At 61.9% G+C, this 22894-nt stretch overlaps 1 protein-coding gene across 1 annotated transcript; it reads right to left on the reverse strand.

Annotated features, from left to right (window-relative positions):
* Nucleotides 1-10112: 10112 nt before the first annotated feature.
* LOC137457896 (solute carrier family 12 member 4-like) lies at nucleotides 10113-21926 on the reverse strand. Its single transcript, XM_068169649.1, has 18 exons — nucleotides 21804-21926; nucleotides 20178-20263; nucleotides 19978-20070; nucleotides 19635-19733; nucleotides 18754-18811; nucleotides 18483-18645; nucleotides 18000-18103; nucleotides 16855-16953; nucleotides 16239-16358; nucleotides 15773-15877; nucleotides 14916-15087; nucleotides 14403-14604; nucleotides 12874-13103; nucleotides 12385-12519; nucleotides 12060-12143; nucleotides 11362-11426; nucleotides 10841-10974; nucleotides 10113-10325 (listed from the first exon to the last, which is right to left on the reverse strand). The coding sequence occupies exons 3-18, from the start codon at nucleotides 20030-20032 to the stop codon at nucleotides 10258-10260; spliced, it is 1893 nt and encodes a 630-aa protein (XP_068025750.1). The 5' UTR covers nucleotides 20033-20070; nucleotides 20178-20263; nucleotides 21804-21926; the 3' UTR covers nucleotides 10113-10257.
* Between the last annotated feature and the right edge of the window lie 968 nt (nucleotides 21927-22894).

A 22894-nucleotide genomic window follows, 5' to 3' on the forward strand; every position in this document is an offset into this window, starting at 1 on the left:
GGAGCCAAGGGAGCAGCAGAGTTTCCCTCTGTTCCAGGAGGAGGGGATGGTTAGAGATCTCCTCAGCCACTTGGATCCCCACAGGTCCATGGGACCGGATGGGATCCATCCTAGGGCGCTGAGAGAGCTGGCAGAGGAGCTGCCAAGCTGCTCTCCATCATTTTTCACCAGCCCTGGATCACTGGAGAGGTGCCAGAGGACTGGAAGCTGTCACTGTGGTGCCCATGCACAAGCAGGGCAGGTTGGCTGAGCCAGGGAGTTCCAGGCCTGTCAGCCTGACCTCAGTGCCAGGCAAGATGATGGAAGAGTCATCCTGAGTGCAATCACACAGCACTTACAGCATGGCCAAGGGCTCAGGCCCAGCCAGCATGGGTTCAGGAAGGGCAGGTCCTGCCTGACCAACCTGAGCTCCTCCCATGCCCAGGTGACTGCCTGGTGGCTGTGGGGCAGGCTGTGGATGGAGTCTGCCTGGACCTCAGCAAGGCCTTTGACACTGTCCCCCACAGCAAGCTCCTGGCCAAGCTGTCAGCCCCTGGCTGGGACAGCAGCTCTCTGAGCTGGGTGAGGAACTGGCTGGAGGCTGAGCCCAGAGAGTGGTGGTGAATGGTGCCACAGCCAGCTGGCAGCCAGGCACCAGTGGTGTGCCCCAGGGAGCAGTGCTGGGCCCCAGCCTGATCAATATCTTCACTGATGATCTGGAGGAGGGGATGGAGTCCATCAGCAGTAGGTTTGCAGCTGACACCAAGCTGGGGGCAGGAGTTGAGCTGCTGGAGGGCAGAGAGGCTCTGCAGGGGGACCGCGACAGAGGGACCTCCGCTGCTGGCACCATCCCCTGAGCCAATTGTTGATGGTGTGGGCTCTCCCATTCCTCTCAGTGTACTCCCCTGCCACTGAGGGGGCTGAGCAGAACACCACTTGAGCTCCTGCCCCATCAATCAATTGTCCAAGGGCCCTGAACTCCTCCTTAATCGCCCTGGTGCCCTTCCTGTCCATCGCATCGCTCCCAGCCTGTATCACCAGCAGAGGGTAATGGTCAGGGGGCTGGATCAATTTAGGGAGTCTCCTTGCAATGTCCCTAACCCCTGCCCCGGGTAGGGAGCAGACCTCCCTGTGGGATGGGTCAGGATGACATATGGGTCCCTCAGTACCCCCCAGGAGAGAGTCCCCAACAACTACAACCCTTCTCCTCTTTGTGGAGCTGGTTGTTACAGCTGGTGGGGACTGCTTGGCCTTAGGCTCCTCCCTGGAGCTGGTCATTATAGCTGGTGGGGACTGCTTGGGCTTAGGCTCCCCTCTGGAGCTGGTTGTTAGAGCTGGTGGGGACTGCTTGGCCTTAGGCTCCTCCCTGGAGCTGGTCATTATAGCTGGTGGGGACTGCTTGGGCTTAGGTTCCCCTCTGGAGCTGGTTGTTAGAGCTGGTGGGGACTGCTTGGCCTTAGGCTCCCCTCTGGAGCTGGTTGTTATAGCTGGTGGGGACTGCTTGGCCTTAGGCTCCCCTCTGGAGCTGGTTGTTATAGCTGGTGGGGACTGCTTGGCCTTAGGCTCCCCCCTGGAGCTGGTTGTTATAGCTGGTGGGGACTGCTTGGCCTTAGGCTCCCCCCTGGAGCTGGTTGTTATAGCTGGTGGGGACTGCTTGGCCTTAGGCTCCTCCCTGGAGCTGGTCGTTATAGCTGGTGGGGACTGCTTGGCCTTAGGCTCCTCCCTGGAGCTGGTCGTTATAGCTGGTGGGGACTGCTTGGCCTTAGGCTCCCCTCTGGAGCTGGTTGTTATAGCTGGTGGGGACTGCTTGGCCTTAGGCTCCCCTCTGGAGCTGGTCGTTATAGCTGGTGGGGACTGCTTGGCCTTAGGCTCCCCTCTGGAGCTGGTTGTTAGAGCTGGTGGGGACTGCTTGGCCTTAGGCTCCCCTCTGGATGGCTGCTCCTCAGCCCTCTCATCCCCACTGCCCTCGGCCTGCAGGGCCTCATACTTATGCAAGGACAGCGGAGGAGGAGGAGAGGGCTGGGGTGGATTTCTCTTGCCACCCCTGGCAGGGACCTGTATCCATCCCTCCCCGTTTCTGGGGACCCTTCCCTCAGCAGGGGAGATCTGCAGAGCCTTCTCCCACAAATCTAACTCACTTTCACTTTCCCTTATTGTCCTTAGCCTAGCTACCTCCTCCTTCAGCTTGGCCACTTCACAGTATCACAGTATAACTAAGGTTGGAAAGGACCTCGAGGATCATCGAGTCCAACCTATCAACACAGACCCCATGCCTAGACCATGGCACCAAGTGCCACGTCCAATCTCCCCTTGAACGCCTCCAGGGTCGATGACTCAACCACCTCCCTGGGCAGCACATTCCAATGATGAATGACTCGCTCGGTAAAGAACTTCCTCCTCACCTCGAGTCTAAACCTCCCCTGGCGCAGCTTGAGACTGTGTCCCCTTGTTCTGGTGCTGGTTGCCTGGGAGAAGAGGCCAACCCCTTCCTGGCTACAACCACCCTTCAGGTAGTTGTAGAGGGCAATGAGGTCTCCCCTGAGCCTCCTCTTCTCCAGGCTAAGCAACCCCAGCTCCCTCAGCCTCTCCTCACAGGGCTGTGCTCAAGGCCTCTCCCCTGCCTTGTTGCCCTTCTCTGGACACCTTCAAGTCTCTCAATGTCCTTCTTAAACTGAGTGGCCCAGAAGTGGACACAGGACTCAAGGTGTGGCCTAACCAAAGCAGAGTACAGGGCACAATGACTTCCCTGCTCCTGCTGGCCACACTATTCCTAATGCAGGCCACGATGCCATTGGCCCTCTTGGCCACCTGGGCACACTGCTGGCTCATGTTCAGGCGGCTGTCAATCAGTACCCTCAGGTCCCTCTCTGTTTGGGAGCTCTCAGCCACTCCGACCCCAGCCTGTAGCTCTGCATGGGATTGCCGTAGCCAAAGTGCAGCCCCAGGCACTTGGACTTGTTGAATGCCATCCTGTTGGCCTCTGCCCATCTGTCCAGTCGGTCGAGGTCCCTCTGCAGAGCCTTTCCCACCCTCTAACTGACCAACATCTGCCCCTAACTTGCTGTCATCTGCAAACTTGCTGATGACTGACTCGACCCCCTCATCCAGATCATCGAGGAAGATGTTGAAGAGGATGGGGCCCCTGGGGGATCATCCTTCAGCTCTGCCACCAGGCTGAGGAGGAAGTTCACCTGCTCACACCTGACACAGGTGTTCTGTCCTTCCCCTCCCATTCCAAGTGCCAGGCTGAAGCACCCTGCAGCCGTGGCTCAGCTCTCGAACCAAACCGGCGCTGCGCGCACAGCCTGGGCAGGATTGAACCCACCCGCGGCTGCGGCAGGCTCCCGATCCCGCGCAGGCTGCGAGAGCACGATCCTGCCACACCCCCCCCCTGCCGACCAGGAGTCCTCCCGACCCGCAGAGCCCCGGAGGGAAGGCGAGGAGCCGAGCAGAAAGCTCTCGGTTCCAGCGGAGCGGTCCCGAGGTGCCGGTCCCAGTCGGCTCTCAAACCAAAATGTCATTTATTTATACCTCAAAATCCTACCTCTTGGCCCCCAAATTCTACACTTTGGACCCAAAATGTCACTTTTTTTTTAACCCAAATTCTCCATTTTGACCCCAAAGTGTCACTTTTCTGCCCCTAAGTTCTCACTTTTTGCCCCAAAATGTCATTTTTTGGCAGCAAATGTCACTTTTTTCCCCAAAAAAATGTTGCTTTTTGGCCCCAAAAATGTCATCTTTTGAACCCAGAATAGTATCATAGTATCAGTCAGGGTTGGAAGGGACCACAAGGATCATCCAGTTCCAACCCCCCTGCCATGGGCAGGGACACCCCACACTAGATCAGCCTGGCCAGAGCCTCATCCAGCCTGGGCTTAAACACCTCCAGGGACAGGGCCCCAACCACCTCCCTGCACAACCCATTCCAGGGCTTCACCACTCTCATGGGGAAGAACTTCCTCCTCCCCTCCAGCCTGAATCTCCCCACCTCCAGCTTCATTCCATTCCCCCTAGTCCTATCACTACCTGAGATCCTGAGCAGTCCCTCCCCAGCCTTCCTGGAGCCCCCTCCAGATACTGGAAGGCCACAATGAGGTCACCTCAGAGCCTTCTCTTCTCCAGACTGAACAGCCCCAACTCCTTCAATCTGTCCTCACAGGAGAGGTGCTCCAGCCCTCTGCTCATCCTCCTGGCCCTTGTGGATCTTCTGCTCCTGAGAGGGGCAAAAGAAGAGCACTCCTCACACACCTGGGTTGCAGAAGCAATGGAAATTTTAAATGGAAAAGCAATTGGTGCTGTCCCGAAGCTGCAAGCACAGTGATAAAGCTACCCAAAGCGGGCAGAGTCCCTTCCAGCACACCCAACGGTCCCCAACACTTCCTGTCTCCCCACCTGACGGCACACCCAGCCCCCCCCAGTCGCTGGACTCTGTTAATTTCCATCCCAGGTATTTCCAAGGCGGTTCACACTGAACCTTTTCAGGGGCCACCTGTAACCCATAATGTTCTGAGCTTGACAGCATCCAGGTAAAGCTGTTGGCAATCGATCCTCCTGTCCTGCAGCAACCAGAATATCACCCACAGAGTGAAACAAACACCCTGCAGGGCTTTGCTCGCAGGTTTCAGCGCTGACCCCACCACAGACTGACACATCGTGGGACTGTTTCCCATCCCCTGTGGCAAGACAACCCACCCGTATCCGTGCGTGGGGCCCTGACAACCGGCAGCGGGAGCTGAAAAGGCCAAGCGCTTGCAGTCGTCTGGATGGAGACAAAGAGCACGAACGCAGCCTCCGCGGTGCGCTACGCGGCATGGCCAAAACCTGGAATCGCCGCAGGGTTAGGTTCCCATGGCTGCCATGCCCCCGTGTTGCCCATCCCAGCGCCGGCCGCTCGAAGACCTTGAGGCTATCGCCACCTGCCGGGGCTTTTCGGTATTACAAACACTGTGCGTGGCCAGGGGCTCGTGGATGCTCTGGCGTGACCTGCCTCTAACTGCTCCTTCACCTGGAGGTTTGCTTGTTTCAGCCCCTCACCCTCCGCGGCCCACTGAGCAGCCCAGGCAGGCTGTGTCGTCAGCCATGGCAGTTTAAGGCCAGGCTGATTCTTTTCAGTGGGCCTTCTCAGAACTTTGTGACAGCCTGAGGCCCCACCAAAAACTCCATTGAAAACAGGAGATCCCTTCCCCAGGGGCTACACAAAGGGCCTCACGTTACCAACCTCGCCATCGGGTCCCTGTTTTCAGTGGAGCTTTTGACTGAGATGGGATTTGGGTTCACCTGTTCTGGGCTCCTCGGTTTAGGAAGGAGGTTGACTTGCTGGAGCACGTCCAGAGAAGGGAAACAAAGCTGGGGAGGGGCTTGGAGCACAGCCCTGTGAGGAGAGGCTGAGGGAGCTGGGGTTGCTTAGCCTGGAGAAGAGGAGGCTCAGGGGAGACCTCATTGCTCTCTACAGCTCCCTGAAGGGAGGTTGTAGACAGGCAGAGGTTGGTCTCTTCTCCCAGGCACCCAGCACCAGAACAAGAGGACACAGTCTCAAGCTGCACCAGGGGAGGTTTAGGCTGGAGGTGAGGAAGAAGTTCTACACAGAGAGAGTGATTGCCCATTGGGATGGGCTGGCTAGGGAGGTGGTGGAGTCACCATCACTGGAGGTGTTCAGGAGGAGACTTGATGGGGTGCTTGGTGCCGTGGGTTAGTTGATGAGGTGGTGTTGGATGATAGGTTGGACTTGATGATCTTGAAGGTCTCTTCCAACCTGCTCTGCTCTATTCTATTCTATTCTATTCTATTCTATTCTATTCTATTCCTTCTATGGCAACTAAGGGTTGTGACAATTCATAGAATCACAGAATCCACCAGGTGGGAAAAGACCTCAGAGACCATCAAGTTCAACCTACCACCCAACACCTCCTGACAACTAAACCACGGCTCCAGGTGCCACATCCAATCCCTTTTTGATGGTGACTCTACCACCTCCCTGGGCAGCTCATTCCAATGGCCAATTACTCATTCTGGGAAGTACTTTCTCCTCTCCCTCTCCCCTGAGCCTCCTCCTCTCCAGGCTACATAACCCCAGCTCCCTCAGCCTCTCCTCACAGGGGATCCCAATCGTCTGGCCACTCCTGAGCTCCTACAACAGCAGTATCTGCTCCAGTGTCAACGAGACCTGTAAAGGGCCTTCCCATTGTACAGATATTCAGCCAGGATTGATCATCCTTGATTGCTTGTGTCCATAGAATCTTGGGACAGTCTGAGCTATCCATACCTCCCTCCCTGTCTGCTTTAAGTGGTCGAATCCCGGTGGACAACTCAGGCAAAGATATTATTCGAGCAGCTCCTTCCCCCCCCCCCGTGGAATGTGGCACGGTGGGGAGGGTGTCCAGAGCATGATCTGTGCATTGTCTTTGTAATCCTGGGGGAGCAGACACACCCATTTCAGTTGTGGATGATTTACCTGTTACCAAAGCATGAGGAGAGGCTGAGGGAGCTGGGGTTGCTTAGCCTGGAGAAGAGGAGGCTCAGGGGTGACCTCATTGCTCTCTACAGCTCCCTGAGGGGAAGTTGTAGCCAGGTGGGGGTTGGTCTCTTCTCCCAGGCAGCCAGCACCAGAACAAGAGGACAGAGTCTCAAGTTGTGCCAGGGGAGGTTTAGGCTGGAGGTGAGGAGAAAGTTCCTCCCAGCAAGAGAGATTCCCCATTGGGATGTGCTGCCCAGGGAGGTGGTGGAGTCCCCATCTCTGGAGGTGTTCCAGAGGGGATTGGATGTGGCCCTTGGAGCCCTGGGTTAGTTGTCAGGAGGTGTTGGGTTGGATTTCATCTATGAGGTCCTCCCGCGCCACTTCCCACTGCCGCCCGCCGGCCTTCACCAGCGCCACGGGCGGCAGCCGCTCCTGCACGCCCAGCCCCCGGCCAGCTGCTGGCCCTGGAGCCGCTCCGGGCCGATGCCGCAGCGCACCCGGGCTGGCTCCCATCCCGCAGCAGCGTCAGCCGCCCGCAGCTCCGCCCGCAGCCCCGCCCGCAGCCCCGCCCGCAGCTCCGCCCGCAGCTCCGCCCGCAGCCCCGCCCGTAGCTCCGCCCGCAGCCCCCGCCCACAACCCCGCCCTTAGCTCCGCCCGTAGCTCCGCCCGTAGCTCCGCCCGCAGCCCCGCCCGTAGCTCCGCCCGCAGCCCCGCCCACAACCCCGCCCTTAGCTCCGCCCGTAGCTCCGCCCGCAGCCCCGCCCACAGCCCCGCCCTTAGCTCCGCCCGTAGCTCCGCCCGCAGCCCCGCCCGTAGCTCCGCCCGCAGCCCCCGCCCACAGCCCCGCCCTTAGCTCCGCCCGTAGCTCCGCCCGCAGCCCCGCCCGTAGCTCCGCCCGCAGCCCCGCCCGCAGCCCCGCCCTTAGCTCCGCCCGTAGCTCCGCCCGCAGCTCCGCCCACAGCCCTGCCCGCAGCCGCCCCGCTCCAGCGTGGCCACACGGGGGCGCGGGCAGCGCGCAGCCAGGCTGCCGCCTCCTCCTCCTCCGCCGCCGCCGAGCCCGGCGCCCCCTGCGCCTCCAGGTCGCCGCTGCTCCACGGGAGAGAAGCCGGCGGCGGAGACCGCCCCGCTCCCCCCGGCCCGCCGCCGGCTCTCTGCCCTCCGCCGCCGGGCTCGCCCCGTTGCACCGGGGAGCGGCTCCAGACCCACCGAGCCCCCGGCGGGCACAGCTGCGGCTCCGGCAGCGCCGCCGTTTCCCGCCGCAGCAGCAGCAGCAGCAGCGTCCAGAGCCTCGGCAGGGCCCCCAGCAGCCGCAGCAGCATCCCCAGCACGGGCAGGGGGCCCGGCGCGGCTCGCCTCGCTCTCCCAGGGTGGAGAGGACACTGCCTTAACCCCTCCAAAGCCCTGGGCAGGCAGCCGCGGCTCCGCACACACCCCCGGCACAGCCAACAGCCCAGCCAGCTCTCCGCATCTGACCGCACCTTGCTCTGCTGCTCCGGGACAGCGCAGCATGGGCTGCAGCAGAGCGCTCTGCTGATCAGCTGCTCGGCCCCTGCGCTGACCTGCTCACAGCTGCTGGCTCTGCACAGAAACTCATAGCCACAGCCTCAGGAGCAAGTCCCCCACTCCCAATAGTCTTTGTTTTGGGGCTTGAAGAGACACAATCCTCCTTCCTTCCAACCCCAACTGCCCCTTCTCCTGAGACCAACCTAACCCCCCTCTATTTTCTTCCCTGGCCCAGACTTCTGGGTTAACCTCTGCCTCACCCTTAATGCTTAACTGTAACATCCTGCCCGTCATCTGCCCCTCTTCCAGAACTACCTCTGTGTCCAGCTGAACTCTCTCTCCCTCGTAAATTACGCCTTGCACTTGGTACTACTCAGATGCACCCTTCCCACTTCTAGCTTCAGCCTCCAATTCAAAGTCCTTAGCTACCGGGACTTTAAACCCTTCCCCCTTTGCCCCTAAAACTTGCTCTCCACACCCCCTCTAGGAACCCGAGTAACCCTCTGACCGGAGCCTGGCCACCTCCTGGGCCTGATGCTTGCCCAGTCCCTGGCAGGCACGGCTCAGCCTCTGCAGCTCCCCCCGCAGCAGCTCCTGCCTGTGCCAGCGCCTCGCCCGCCGCACCCTGATCCTGCCCCGCCTGCCGCAGGTGCTGGTGCAGACACTGGTGCTGGCCGTGCAGCTCTGGCAGCTCTGCACACAGCCCCTGCCTGCCCTCCTCGGCCGCTCTGCGAGCCCCCTGCAGCGCCGCAGCTCCTGTAGCAGCTGCCGGGCACAGCTGCGGTGCCAGCTGTGCTCCCGCTCCTCCTCCAGCCGTGCCAGGCTGCGGCTCAGCTCCGCCTTGTCCCGGGCCGGACCTGCCACCAGCTGGTGGCCAGGGCGTCCCGCAGCCGACCCTAGGCTCATCTCCTGGATCTGCTGAACACTTTAACTTTTCTTCCTGGGGTCCCACTTCACAGGATCACAGTATCACAGTATCACTAAGGTTGGAAGAGACCTCGAGGATCATCGAGTCCACCCTATCAACACAGACCTCATGACCAGACCATGGCACCAAGTGCCACGTCCAATCTCCTCTTGAACACCTCCAGGGATGGTGACTCCACCACCTTCCTGGGCAGCACATTCCAATGACCAATGACTCTCTCAGGGAAGAACTTTGTCCTCACCTCGAGTTTAAACCTCCCCTGGCACAGCTTGAGACTGTGTCCTCTTGTTCTGGTGCTGGTTGCCTGGGAGAAGAGACCAACCCCTTCCTGGCTACAACCACCCTTCAGGAAGTTGTAGAGGGCAATGAGGTCTCCCCTGAGTCTCCTCTTCTCCAGGCTAAGCAACCCCAGCTCCCTCAGCCTCTCCTCACAGGGCTGTGCTCAAGGCTTCTCCCCAGCCTTGTTGCCCTTCTCTGGACACCTTCAAGTGTTTCGATGTCCTTCCTAAACTGAGGGGCCCAGAATTGGACACAGGACTCAAGGTGCGGCCTAACCAATGCAGAGTACAGGGCACAATGACCTCCCTGCTCCTGCTGGCCACACCATTCCTAATACAGGCCAGGATGCCATTGGCCTTCTTGGCCCCCTGGGCACACTGCTGGCTCATGTTTAGGCGGCTGTCAATAAAGTGGCTTCACTCTCTCTCTCCTTCCTTAAGCTAAATATTGTATCCTCAAAACCCTTAAGCTCTCTCTTCCTCCTCATTTCAAGTGCCCAACTTGCCCACAATCTGATTTCCCTCTCGCCCCTTCCTCCACACAGAAGTTCATCCTTGCTGCCTTATCCTCGTCCCAGCTATCAGGACCGTGCCTCCAGATGCTAACTGCAAGCCCAGAGGCGTGGCCGGGGGCTGTCCCTGGGCACCCTCTTGCTCCCGTGTTGCCTGTGGACCCCTGCCCCGTTTCCTGATGTCCATTCTTCCCAACCACTCCCCAACTGCTCCTCCCTCCCCCGGCCGAGTCCCTGGCAGGACATGGGAGCTGCGCTGAGCAGGGCTCTGCTTGCCTCGTGGCTGCGGACTGCCCAGCCCATGTCTCACACACAGGTGCACCGACCCCAGTCCCGCCCAGCCCAGCACTGGGAGCCACACTGGGAGCACTGGGAGCCATACTGGGAGCAGTGAGAGCCAGGCCTGGGGCTGTCCTGGAGCCATACTGGTCCATAGCGGTACATAGTCAGACGTAGTGGTTTATACTGGTCTGTGTTGGTTTATACTGGTCTGTATTGGTTTATACTGGTCCATGCTGGACCATAGTGATCCATACTAGTCCATACTGGTCCACAGTGATGCATTCTGGTCCATAGTGGTCTGTACTGGTCCATACTGGTGCCTCAGGAGCCGTCCCTCACCAGCAGCACTGGGCCCAGGCCCTCAGTCAGCACCTCCAGGAACTCCAGATCTGGACCCAGGTCAAGGCCTCCACCAGTAGCTCCCAGTTGCCTCTCAGCCTCTCCCAGTCCCCTCCCAATCCCCTCCCAGTCCCTCCCCAGTTCCATCCATTAAATCCCAGTTCAGACCAGTTTCACCCCCTTCCTCCCCTCTTCCTTTTGCCTCCCACCCACTTCCTGCCCACTTCCACCCCTTTAACCCTAATTCAGACCCATTCAGCCCAGTTCCACCCCTTTGCCATCTTCTACCCACTTCCTTCCCACTTCCACCCATTTAATCCAAACTCAGGCAAGTTCCACCCCTTCCCCTTCCCCCCCCTTTCACCCACATCCAGCCAACTTCCTGCCCACTTCCTTCCCCCTTCATCCAAATTCAGCCCAGTTCCACCCCTTCCCCCCTTTTCCACCCACTTCCTGCCCTCTTCTGGTCCCTTTTCCGCCCATTTCATCCCAACTCAGACACACGGAGCCCAGTTCCACCCTTCTCACCCCCCCTTCACCCACTTCCTGCCCCACTTCCAGGTACAGGTATCCACCGGCCGGTCGGGGCGGGGCGGGGGCGGGGGAGGCAGGTCGAGCAGCACCAGCCGGGCCCCGCCCGAGCAGCGGCCAATCACCTCGTTGAGTCGCTCCGCCGCGTGCATGCGCCGCACGTTCCCCCTGCCGGCACCGGCACAGACCGGTGTGCACCGGAGTCAGACCCCCACACTGTCACCCAGTGCCTCCCAGTACGGACCAGTACAAACCAGTGACCACCCAGTGCCTCCCAGTATGGACCAGTACAAACCAGTGACCACCCAGTGCCTCCCAGTATGGACCAGTACAAACCAGTGGCCACCCAGTGCCTCCCAGTATGGACCAGTACAAACCAGTGGCCACCCAGTGCCTCCCATTATGGACCAGTACAAACCAGTGACCACCCAGTGCCTCCCAGTATGGACCAGTCCCCTCCCAGTCCCTTCCCAATCCACTCCCAATGCCCTCCCCATCTCTCCCAGTCCTTCCCAGTCCATCCCAGCCCCTCCCCGTCCCTCCCAGTTCACTCACGGGTCAGGGCCACGCTGAGTCCATGCTCCCAGGGCCTCCTCAGCCTCCGAGGGGCGGAGCCCTCCCTGAGAAATCATTGGGGGGTGCCAAGGGGGCCCTATAGACCCTTATAGATCCCTACAGATCCCTATAGACCCCTGTGGGCCCCTATAGACCCCTACAGACACCTATAGAGCTCCTAGAGCCCCTATAGACCCCTACGGACCCCTACAGACCCCTATAGAACTCCTAGAGCCCCTATAGACCCCTGCAGACCCCTAGGGACCCCTACAGACCCCTATAGAGCTCCTAGAGCCCCTATAGACCCCTGCAGACCCCTATAGAGCTCCTAGAGCCCCTATAGACCCCTACAGACCCCTATAGAGCTCCTAGAGCCCCTATAGACCCCTGCAGACCCCTATGGACCCCTACAGACCCCTATAGAGCTCCTAGAGCCCCTATAGACCCCTGCAGACCCCTAGGGACCCCTACAGACCCCTATAGAGCTCCTAAAGCCCCTATGGACCCCTACAGACCCCTATGGACCCCCAATAGGTGTCCTATAGCACCACACATAGACCCCTCCAGCCTCCCACATCCCCCTCTAGCCCTTTCCAGCCCCCTTGCAGCCCCACATACAGACCCCTCCAGACCCTATATCCCCCCCACCTCCCCTACAGCCCCCTACGGATCCCCTATAGCCCCCACAGGTCGCTCACCTGGCGCAGGGCCTGGGCCATGGCTGCTCTCTGCTCCACCATCAAGGTCCTCTCGGCTGTGTAGGCTGAGACAGCTCCGTCATGCTGAGACATATGGAGGACACAGGGGGCGCTATAGGGGCTGGAGGGGTCTGGAGGGGTCTGCAGGGTCCTCTAGAGGTCTGTAGGGGTCTATAGTGTTCTTTAGGGGTCTATAGGGGTTTGTAGGGGTCCATATGATTCTGTAGGGGTCCATAGGGGTCTATAGAGGTCTGTAGGTATCCATTGGGTTCTATAGGGTCTGTAGGTGTCCATAGGCATCTATAGGGGTCTGGGGGCTCCTCACCAGCTCCACCACCTGTGTCTGGGCCTCCCCCAGCCCCCTCCTGCGGGCCACAGCTGCCAGCATCCGCCGCATCCGCTCGCTGTTGTCCTCCAGCAGGGCCACGGTGAAGAGCCGCAGGGGGCAGCCCCTCCAGGCCTAGGGGGCACCAAGGGGGACACCCATGGGACCCCCAGAGGGACCCCCAGGTGCCCACTCCCCCAGTTTGGGCCAACCTGGACCGTACTGTGCCATATTGGTGCCTCCCTCCCCCTGCCCCACCCATCCTGGGCCTTGCTGGGTGCAGTTCCGGCGCTCACCAGGTGATGGCAACAGCGTCCAGCGCTCACCACTGCCCCCTCCCAGTCCCCATTTCCCCCTTCCCAGTCCCCACTTTCCCCCTCACCATCCCCCTTTTCCCCCCCTCCCAGTGCCTTTACTGGTCCATACTGGTTCCCCCCTTCCTGCTCCCCTCCCGTTCCCACCTCCCCTGTGTGCAGTTCCAGCTCTCACCGGGTGGCGGCGCAGCAGCCTGGGCAGCAGCGTCAGCAGCCTCCCATCGCCGACCACCCACCACACGTCCAGGCTGGGCTCAGCCCCGGCCCCGCTGCCAGGGGCGGCCCCCGGTGGGGGGTCCCCGAGGGAAGGGTCCCCGAAGGGAGGAAGCCCAGGGAGGGGATCCCCGGGGGTCCCTTTGGCCACCAGCAGAGAGCGACCCCCAGAGCCAGCCACCCGCAGCAGCTCTGGGGGAGGGGGAGGGAGGGAGGGCAAAGGGGGGGAAGGGAGTGGAGGGGGAAGGGAAGGAGAGGAGGGAAGAATGGGGAGAGGGGGAAAGGGAGGGAAGGAGAAGGGGAGAGGAGAAGGAGAAAGGGAGGGGAGAGGAGGGAAGGGGGAGGGGGGAGGGAGGGGACAATGGGGAGCAGATAAAGGGGGGGGAAGAGACAAGAGGGAGGGGGAGGAGAGCAGAGAAGGAGAGCAGAGATGGGGTGAGAGGGGACAAGAGGAGGGGGAAGCAACAAGGAGTGGAGGAAGAGATAAGAAGGGGGAAGGAGGGAGGGGGAGGGAAGGAGGGAGAGGGGAAAGGGCAAGGAGGAAGGGGGGAGGGGACAAGAGGGTGGAAGGGGAGAAGGAGGGGGGAAGGGACAAGAGGGAGAGGGGACAAGGGGAGAGAGGGGAAGGAACAAGAGGGGGAGGGGACAGGAGGGGGGGGAAGGAGGGGCTTAGGGAACAAGGGTTGGGGACAGTACCTGGGGGGCGTCACTGGCACTGAGCGGTCCCCCAAGGTGCCCAGAAAGTGTCCCCAGGGTGTCCCCAACATGGCCACAAAGTGTCCCCAAGGAGTCCCCAAACATTCCCCAAGGTGTCCCCAAAGTGCCAAGAAGGTGTCCCCAGGATGTCCCCAAAGTGTCCCCAGGGTGTCCCCAAGGTGTCCCCAGGGTGTCCCCAAGGTGTCCCCAAGGTGTCCCCAGGGTGTCTCCAAGGTGTCCCCAGGGTGCCCCCAGGGTGTCCCCAAGGTGTCCCCAGGGTGTCCCCAAGGTGTCCCCAAGGTGTCCCCAGGGTGTCTCCAAGGTGTTCCCGGGATGTCCCCAAGGTGTCCCCAGGGTGTCCCCAAGGTGTCTCCAAGGTGTCCCCAAGGTGTCCCCAGGGTATCCCCAAGGTGTCCCCAAGGTGTCCCCAAGGTGTCCCCAGGGTGTCCCCAAGGTGTCTCCAAGGTGTCCCCAAGGTGTCCCCAGGGTATCCCCAGGGTATCCCCAAGGTGTCTCCAAGGTGTCCCCAGGGTATCCCCAAGGTGTCCCCAGGGTATCCCCAAGGTGCCCCCAGGGTGTCCCCAAGGTGTCCCCAGTGTGTCCCCAGGGTGTCCCCAAGGTGTCCCCAGGGTATCCCCAAGGTGTCCCCAGGGTATCCCCAAGGTGTCTCCACGGTGTCCCCAGGGTGTCCCCAGGGTGTCCCCAAGGTGTCTCCAAGGTGTCCCCAGGGTGTCCCCAGGGTGTCCCCAAGGTGTCCCCACAGTGCCCCCAGGCTGTCTCCCTCCCCTCACTCACCCACGAATCCCCTGGCGGTGGCTGAGGGGTCCGGGTGCGCAGCCCACCCCCGGGGCCAGCCCAGGAGCACTGCGTTGGGGCGCAGCGCCCCCAGGCCGCAGCCCTGAGCCATTGCAGCCAGCCCGGCCCAGAGCGGCCCAGGCCACACCAGCACCTGGGCGAAGCCTCGGCAGCGGCAGGCGGCCAGCGCCGAGCGCAGCGTCTGCGGAGGGACACGGGGGGGCGCTGGAGAGGCTGCCCATAGGGAGCCCCCAGGGGCTGTGTGGAGCTGCTGGAAGGAGCTGCAATTGCAGATAGTGGCCACCAGGTGGCGCCATGGGGACACCCAGAGCACCATAGGGACCTGAGCCTGAGCCATGGGGACCAGAGGTGGTCCCCAGTCCCTCCCAGTCCCCTCCCACTCCCTCCCAGCCCCTCCCAGTCCCCTCCCAGTCCCTCCCAATCACCTCCCAGTCCCTCCCAGTCCCCTCCCACTCCCTCCCAATCACCTCCCAGTCCCTCCCAGCGTCTCACCTGCCTGGCCTGGTCAGCCCGGGGCTGATCCTGGGGCAGTTCCCCTGGCACCAGGGAGGCCACCACGGTCAGGCCCTGCCCAACCCCCAGGTGGGAGGCCAAGGCCAGCAGCTGAGGCTGGGCCACCTTCTGCTGTTCCTCTTCCAGCTCCACCAGAACCAGCAGCTGGGGCCTGGGGACCACCAGAAGCCATCAGGAACCACCAAGTGACCATCAGGAACCATCAAGGGACCATGGGGGTGCCTCATGTGGGTCATGGAACCAACAACAACCATCAAGGGACCACGGGGGTGCCTCATGTGGGTCATGGAACCAACAACAACCATCAAGGGACCATGGGGGTGCCTCATGTGGGTCATGGAACCAACAACAACCATCAAGGGACCATGGGGGTGCCTCATGTGGGTCATGGAACCAACAACAACCATCAAGGGACCACGGGGGGACCTCAAGGGGGTCAAGGGACCATGGAGGAACCTTAGGGGGTCCTGGGGCCACGGTGGGACCCTGGGAGGCCCTCCTTGGGCTGAGCAATCACACAGCAACCACCCAGGAGATACCAAGGGACCCTGGGGGGAACTTAAAGGAGGAGGAACCAGGAAGGGACCCTGGGGGCGACCCTGCAGGAACCACGAAGGGCCACTAGAGGGAGCCCTTTGGGGCAGTATGGTCCCAGCTCCCCCAGCCCCTCCCGGTGCTGCTCCCTTGCTGCCCCACTGGGAGCTGCTGGGCTCTGCCTTTGCCCCTTGAGGGCTCCTGTGGGCCCCACCTGTGGCGTTGCCGCTTTAAGAGCTGACAGGAGCCCAGCTCTGGCTCCCAATGCCCCCAGTCCCTCCCAGTCCCCTCCCAGTTCCAACCTCCAGCTGGCGGCTGGGGGTTGCTCATCCTCCAATCGCAGCAGAGCCACCTGGGCTGCGCCCAATGAGAGGCCTCGGAGCCCCTCCCCCCATGCGCTGCGGGCCCTGGCGGGGGGAGGAGAAAAGGAGGGGGAGGGGACAGGGTCCAGCCCAGTGCCTCCCAGTCTCCTCCCAGTCCCTTCCCAGTCCCTCCCAACCCCCTCCCAATCCCCTCCCAATCCCTTCCCAATCCCTTCCCAGTCCCTCCCAATCCCCTCCCAGTCCCTTCCCAATCCCCTCCCAATCCCCTCCCAATCCCCTCCCAATCCCTTCCCAATCCCTTCCCAATCCCCTCCCAATCCCTTCCCAGTCCCTCCCAATCCCCTCCCAGTCCCTTCCCAATCCCCTCCCAATCCCTTCCCAGTCCCTCCCAATCCCCTCCCAGTCCCTTCCCAGTCCCTTCCCAGTGCCTCCCCGTAGGCCTCACCTCCGGTACTGGACGTACTGGTGCGCAGTGGCTCCGATGGCCATGGCCAGGAGGGCTCCGTACCAGCAGGTGACCAACATCAGGGCCAGGCACAGCCCAGCCCCGGCCAGCGACACTGCCCTGCACCAGTACAAACCAGTATGGACCAGTATGGACCAGTATGGAGCTAGTGTGAGCCTAGAGGTGTCCTAGTGTGGCTGCAAGGCTCCCAGTATGGACCAGTATGGACCAGTATGGAGCTAGTGTGAGCCTAGAGGTGTCCTAGTGTGGCTGCAAGGCTCCCAGTCTGGACCAGTATGGACCAGTATGGAGCTAGTGTGAGCCTAGAGGTGTCCTAGTGTGGCTGCAAGGCTCCCAGTATGGACCAGTATGGAGCTAGTGTGAGCCTAGAGGTGTCCTAGTGTGGCTGCAAGGCTCCCAGTATGGACCAGTATGGACCAGTATGGAGCTAGTGTGAGCCTAGAGGTGTCCTAGTGTGGCTGCAAGGCTCCCAGTGTGGACTATTATAGACCAGTATGGACCAGTATGCATTAGTAACGGACCAGTATAAACCAGTATGGACCAGTATAGACCAGTATGGACCCAGTGTGGTCCCAGTCTGGCTCCCAGTCCTCACCAGTGGTAGCAGCGGCACTGGGGGGCCCAGCCGGGGGGGGGCAGCAGCCCCTGGAGGCCGCAGGCCAAGTTCAGCCCCAGGTAGGAGGTCAGCCAGAACCTGATGATGTAATCGATGACGTCATTGCCACCAGGCCATGCCCATCCCCAGCTCCTCCCAGTCCCTCCCAGTTTAGCACCAGTTGGCCCAGGCTGGGGCAGCTTCGCTCCAATCAAGGGCAAATTTCTGCCTTTTCCCCCCCATTTTCCACTTCTTTTGGTCCCATTCCCCTCCAAATTTTCCCAATTTCCCCCAAACTTTCCCAATTTTCCCCAATTCCCCAATTTTTCTCCCACTTTTCCCTACTTTTCCTCACGTTTGCCCAAATTTCCCCAAATTTTCCTCTATTTCAACAAATTTTCTCAATTTCCCCCAAATTTTCCCCAGTTCCCCCCCCTTTTTCCTCCCACTTTCCCCACAAATTTCCTCCACTTCTCCCAAATTTTCCCAAATTCCTCCAAATCTCCACAAATTTCCCCCCCCAGTGATCCAAATTTCCTCCTTCCCCCCCCCTCTGTTTTCCTCACTTTTTCCTCCTTTCCCTCATTTTTCCCCTTTCCTCACTTTCCCCTCATTTTTATCCTCTTTTCCCCAAATCCCCTCAAATTCCAACATTTTCTTACAATTTTCCCATTTCCCACTCTTTCCCCAGGAATTTTCTCCCCCTCCCCTCCCCTCTCCTCCTCTCCTCTCCCTTATCCTCCCTTCCCCTCCCCTCCCCTCCCCTTCTCTCTCCTCCCCCCCTCTCCCCTCCCATCCCATCTCCTTCCCTCCCCTCCCTTCCCCTCCCCTCCCCTCCCCTCCCCTCCCCTCTCCTCCCCTCCCCTCCCTTCCCCTCCCCCTCCTCCCCTCCCCTCCCTTCCCCTCCCCTCCCCTCCCCTCCCATCCCCTTCCCTCCCCTCCCCTCTTCTCCCCTCCCCTCCCTTCCCCTTCTCTCTCCTCCCCTCTCCTCCCCTTCCCTCCCCTCCCCTCCCCTCCCTTCCCCTTCTCTCTCCTCTCCTCCCCTCCTCTCTCCTTCCCTCCCTCCCAATCCCACTCTCCCCTCCCCCTCCCCCTCCCTCTCTCCCCCTCCTGACCCCATCCCTCCCCTCCCCCTCCTTCCTCACTCAGACACCACCGGAGCCACCAGGTCGAAGGAGCCAATCAGGACACCCAGCGCCGCCACCAGCCCGGTCGCAGCCAATGGCAGTAGCCGGCCCCGCCCCAGCGCCTAGAGAGGAGAGCAGGAACCAATCACAACCCCCAGGGCTGCCACCAGCCCTTCCCCCCCCCTGGCACAGCCAATGGGAGCCGCCAGGGGGTGGGGCAAAGCCTGGTGAGATCAGCAAGGGGGGAGAGAGCTGGCGGGGGGGGAGGGGCTTGGGCCTCATTTTTGGGCTGCTTTTGGGAGCTTTGATGATTTTTGCTGTTCTTTTGGGCTGGGTTTGGTCTTTTTTGGTCTCCATTTGGTCCTTCTAATTTTGGCTATTTCTGGGGCCCATTTCTGTGGCTTTTGGTCCTTTTTTGGGGCTCTTTTGGGTCTTTCTGGAGCCATTTTTGCTCCTCCCCCGTCCCTCCCTGGGTCCGCCCTGGCTGCTCTGTGTCCTCACCGGGGGCAGGGGCAGGGCCCGGGCCCGGCAGAGGCCCCGCAGCAGGAGGCTCCCTCCCAGCAGTGCCTCCAGCCCAGTGCCGGCCGCCGACAGCAGAGCTCCAGCCAATGGCAGCCAAGGCCCCTGCCCCAGCCCCGCCAGGCCGCGCAGGGATTGGCCAGACCTGAAGGGAGGGAGAGAACTGAGGTGGGTGCCGGCCAATGGCAGTCCAGGGCCCATCCCACTGGCCGTGAAGTGATTGGCTGAGGCTGTGCAGGGTGTGGTCGCTCACCTGTCCCTCAGTTGGTGCCGCTCCAGCCCTGCCCCCAGCAGCAGGGCCCCGCCCACATCTGTGATGTCAAGGCCACACCCACACCAGGGCCACTCCCACACCGGCTCCCGTTTCCCCCCAGTTCCCTCCCAGTCCCTCCCAGTCCCTCCCAAGCCCTTCCAGTCCCTCCCACTCCCCTCCCAGTCCCTCCCAATCCCCTCCCAGTCCAATCCCACTCCCTCCCAATCCCCTCCCAATCCACTCCCAGCCCCTCCCAGCCCCTCCCAATCCCCTCCCCAGCCCCTCCCAGTCCCTCCCAGTCCTTCCCAATCCCCTCCCAGTCCCTCACAATCCCCTCCCAGTCCCCTCCCAGCCCCTCCCAATCCCCTCCCAGTCCCTCCCATTCCCCTCCCAGTTCCTCCCAGTCCCTTCCCAATCCCCTCTCAGTCCCTCCCAATCCCCTCCCAGTCCCTCCCAGCCCCTCCCAAGCCCCTCCCATTCCCCTCCCAGTCCCTCCCAGACCCTCCCAATCCCCTCTCAGTCCCTCCCAATCCCCTCCCAGTCCCTTCCAGCCCCTCCCAAGCCCCTCCCATTCCCCTCCCAGTCCCTCCCAGACCCTCCCAATCCCCTCCCAGTCCCCTCCCAGCCCCTCCCAATCCCCTCCCAATCCCCTCCCAGTCCCTCCCATTCCCTTCCCAGTCCCTCCCAGTCCCTTCCCAATCCCCTCTCAGTCCCTCCCAATCCCCTCCCAGTCCCTCCCAGCCCCTCCCAGCCCCTCCCATTCCCCTCCCAGTCCCTCCCAGTCCCTTCCCAATCCCCTCTCAGTCCCTCCTAATCCCCTCCCAGTCCCTCCCAGTTCCCACCCAATCCCTCCCAGTCCCTCCCCATTCCAGACTGGATACATCCCAGGGTGGTTCCCAGGGCGGCTCCGCAACTCCCAATGGGAACCGAGCTGGAAGGGTCCCGGAGCTGCCGGCAGCGACTGCAGCCCCACAGCAGCCCTGCCCCACACCTGGGGGTCAGCCCTACACAGGCCTACTGCCGGCCTAGGCCACACCATGTCTGGCCTAGGCCTCACTCTCTTCCAGCCTAGGCCTCACTCACTTCCTCTCTAGGCCCCCAGCAGTACAGGCTGCAGCCTATACAGAGCCACTTCGAGGCCTTTCAGTGGGTCCCAGACCCTCCCTGTGGGTCCCTGCCCCACACCTGGGGGCACCAAGCCACTCCCCCGCTCCCTCCCCTCACCTCCAGCACTGGGGAGGCTCAGCCCCAGGAGGACCCCGAAGGAGGCTCCGCCCATGGTGTCGATGTCATCCGGAGGGCGTGGCCAAAGGTTTTCTGCAGGGGGAGGGGGAAGGGGTGTGGCTAAGAGTAAGGCTACGCCCCTCTCCCCCTCTCCCCCCACAGAGCCTTCATCCAATCAGAGCCTGGCAGGACCAACTTACCAGCCAATCGCTGCGCAGCAGGGGAGGAGCCGTTGGAGGGGGGCGGAGCTAAGGGGCAGGGGCTGGATCCAGATTGGATGCAGGGCCTGGAGGGGGAGGGGAGAAGGATTGGGAAGGAGTGGGAGGGGCTTGGGAGCACTGAGCGGAGAACCGGATGTGGGAGGGAGCCAGAAGCGGATCTGGATGCAACTGGATGTGGGTGGAAGCCAACTGGAAGTGGGTCAGAGGGGACAGGAAGTGAGCAAGGTTGGGCTGGGAGGGGCATGTGGCGGAAGGGGGGGGGCGGGGCTGAGGAACGGGAAGTGAGTAGGAAGTGGGTCTTAGGATACCCGGAAGTGAATTTGGGAGTGAGAGAAGGGGAGGGGAGAGGGTGAGGCCAGGCAGGAGTCAGTGAACTGCTAAGTGGGTCTGGGCCGACTGGAAGTGAGTGCAGGAACAAGAAGTGGAGGCACCTGGGAGCGGAAGTGAGCGTTAGGCGACCAGAAGTGACTGGGGGGCCAAAAGGAAGTGAGCAGCGGCTGGCTGGAAGCGGGAGGATGTGAAACAGGAAGTGAGTGGTGGTGAATGGGAAGTAGGTCATGGGAAAGCAGACGTTGGCGCCAGGTGACGGGAAGGGGCTGGGTGGCCCTAAAGGAAGTGGGTCCTGGAAGGAGGTGAATTTGACGACAGAAGCGGCTGTGGGGCCAAGAGGAAGCGGGTCAGGTGAAACTAACAGCAGGTGTGAGGCGGCAGGAAGTGGCTGCCTGGACAAGAGGAAGTGGGCATGGGCCCAATGGAAGCGAGCGTGGGGCCAAGAGGAAGTGGCTCGTGGGAACTCAGGGGTGGGGGTAAGGCTGGCTCCCAGTAGCTCCCAGTTTGGCTCCCAGTAGCTCCCAGTTTGGATCCCAGTAGCTCCCAGTATGGCTCCCAGTGTGGCTCCCAGTGCTCCCAGTTTGGCTCCCAGTGCTCCCAGTATGGTTCCCAGTAGCTCCCAGTGTGGCTCCCAGTGCTCCCAGTATGGCTCCCAGTAGCTCCCAGTGTGGCTCCCAGTAGCTCCCAGTTTGGATCCCAGTAGCTCCCAGTGTGGCTCCCAGTGCTCCCAGTATGGCTCCCAGTGCTCCCAGTTTGGATCCCAGTGCTCCCAGTATGGCTCCCAGTGCTCCCAGTTTGGCTCCCAGTGCTCCCAGTATGGCTCCCAGTATGGCTCCCAGTGCTCCCAGTTTGGCTCCCAGTATGGCTCCCAGTGCTCCCAGTTTGCATTCCCAGTATGGCTCCCAGTATGGCTCCCAGTGCTCCCAGTTTGGCTCCCATTGCTCCCAGTATGGCTCCCAGTATGGCTCCCAGTGCTCCCAGTTTGGCTCCCAGTATGGCTCCCATTGCTCCCAGTATGGCTCCCAGTATGGCTCCCAGTGCTCCCAGTTTGGCTCCCAGTAGCTCCCAGTGTGGCTCCCAGTGCTCCCAGTTTGGCTCCCAGTAGCTCCCAGTATGGCAAACAGGAGGTGGGCTGATGTGAGAGCGGCAGGCAGAGCGGGGCCAGGAGCAGAGGGGTCCCGACCAAGCGGAAGCGGTTGATCTGAAAGAGGAAGTGGCTGCGGGGCCAGGGGGAAGCGGGCTGGGGCGGGGCAGAGGCGGGGCGCAGGGACTCACGGCCTGGGCGCCGCTCCCGGCAGGGCTGCGCTCAGCGCCCCCAGCCCCAGCCCCAGCAGAGCCAGCAGCAGTCCGGCCGGGCCCAAGGGGGCGGAGATCCGGGCGGCTCCCGGAAGCCCCGCCCCCAGGACCAGCAGCCCCAGGAGCCCCGCCCCAAAGCCACGCCCCGCGTTCAGCCCTGCCCCCTGCCCGCGGCCTGGCAGGAAGGGAGGGGCAGGGACCACATAGACCTGGAGGGAGGGAGGGAGGAGGGGGAGAGGGAGGGGAGAGCGGAGCGGGGGGGGGGACTGGCCCCGCCCACTGCTCAGCCCCTCCCAATCCCCTCCCAATCCCCTCCCAGTTCCCTCCCAAACCTCTCCCAATCCCCTCCCAGTCTCCTCCCAGTTCCCTCCCAATCCCCTCCCAGTCCCTCCCAATCCCTCCCAGTCCCTCCCAACCCCCTCCCAGTCCCCTCCCAGTCCCCTCCCAGTCTCCTCCCAGTCCCCTCCCAATCCTCTCCCAGTCCCTCCCAGTTCCCTTCCAGTTCCCTCCCAGTCCCTCCCAATCCCCTCCCAATCCCCTCCCTGTCCCTCCCAATCCCCTCCCAGTCCCTCCCAGTTCCCTCCCAGTCCTCTCCCAATCCCATCCCAGTCCCTCCCACTTCCCTCCCAATGCCCTCACAGTCCCTCCCAGTTCCCTCCCAATCCCCTCCCAGTCCCTCCCAATCCCGTCCCAGTCCTCTGCCAGTCCCTCCCAGTTCCCTCCCAGTCCCTCCCAATCCCTTCCAATCCCATCCCAGTCCCTTCCCAGTTCCGTCCCAATCCCCTCCCAGTCCCTCCCACTTCCCTCCCAATGCCCTCCCAGTCCCTTCCCAGTTCCGTCCCAATCCCCTCCCAGTCCCTCCCACTTCCCTCCCAATGCCCTCCCAGTCCCTCCCAGTTCCCTCCCAGTCCCTCCCAGTCCCATCCCAGTCCCTCCCAGTTCCCTCCCAGTCCCTCCCAATCCCTTCCAATCCCATCCCAGTCCTCCCAGTCCCCTCCCAATACCCTCACAGCCCCTCCCAGTCCCCTCCCAATTCCCTCCAACTCCTCTCCCAATCCCTTTAATCCCAC

The sequence above is a fragment of the Melanerpes formicivorus genome, unplaced genomic scaffold (genome assembly GCF_026170545.1).
Source record: "Melanerpes formicivorus ecotype bairdi unplaced genomic scaffold, bMelFor1.0.p_v2 SCAF_208, whole genome shotgun sequence".
NCBI classification, from domain to species: Eukaryota; Metazoa; Chordata; class Aves; order Piciformes; family Picidae; genus Melanerpes; species Melanerpes formicivorus.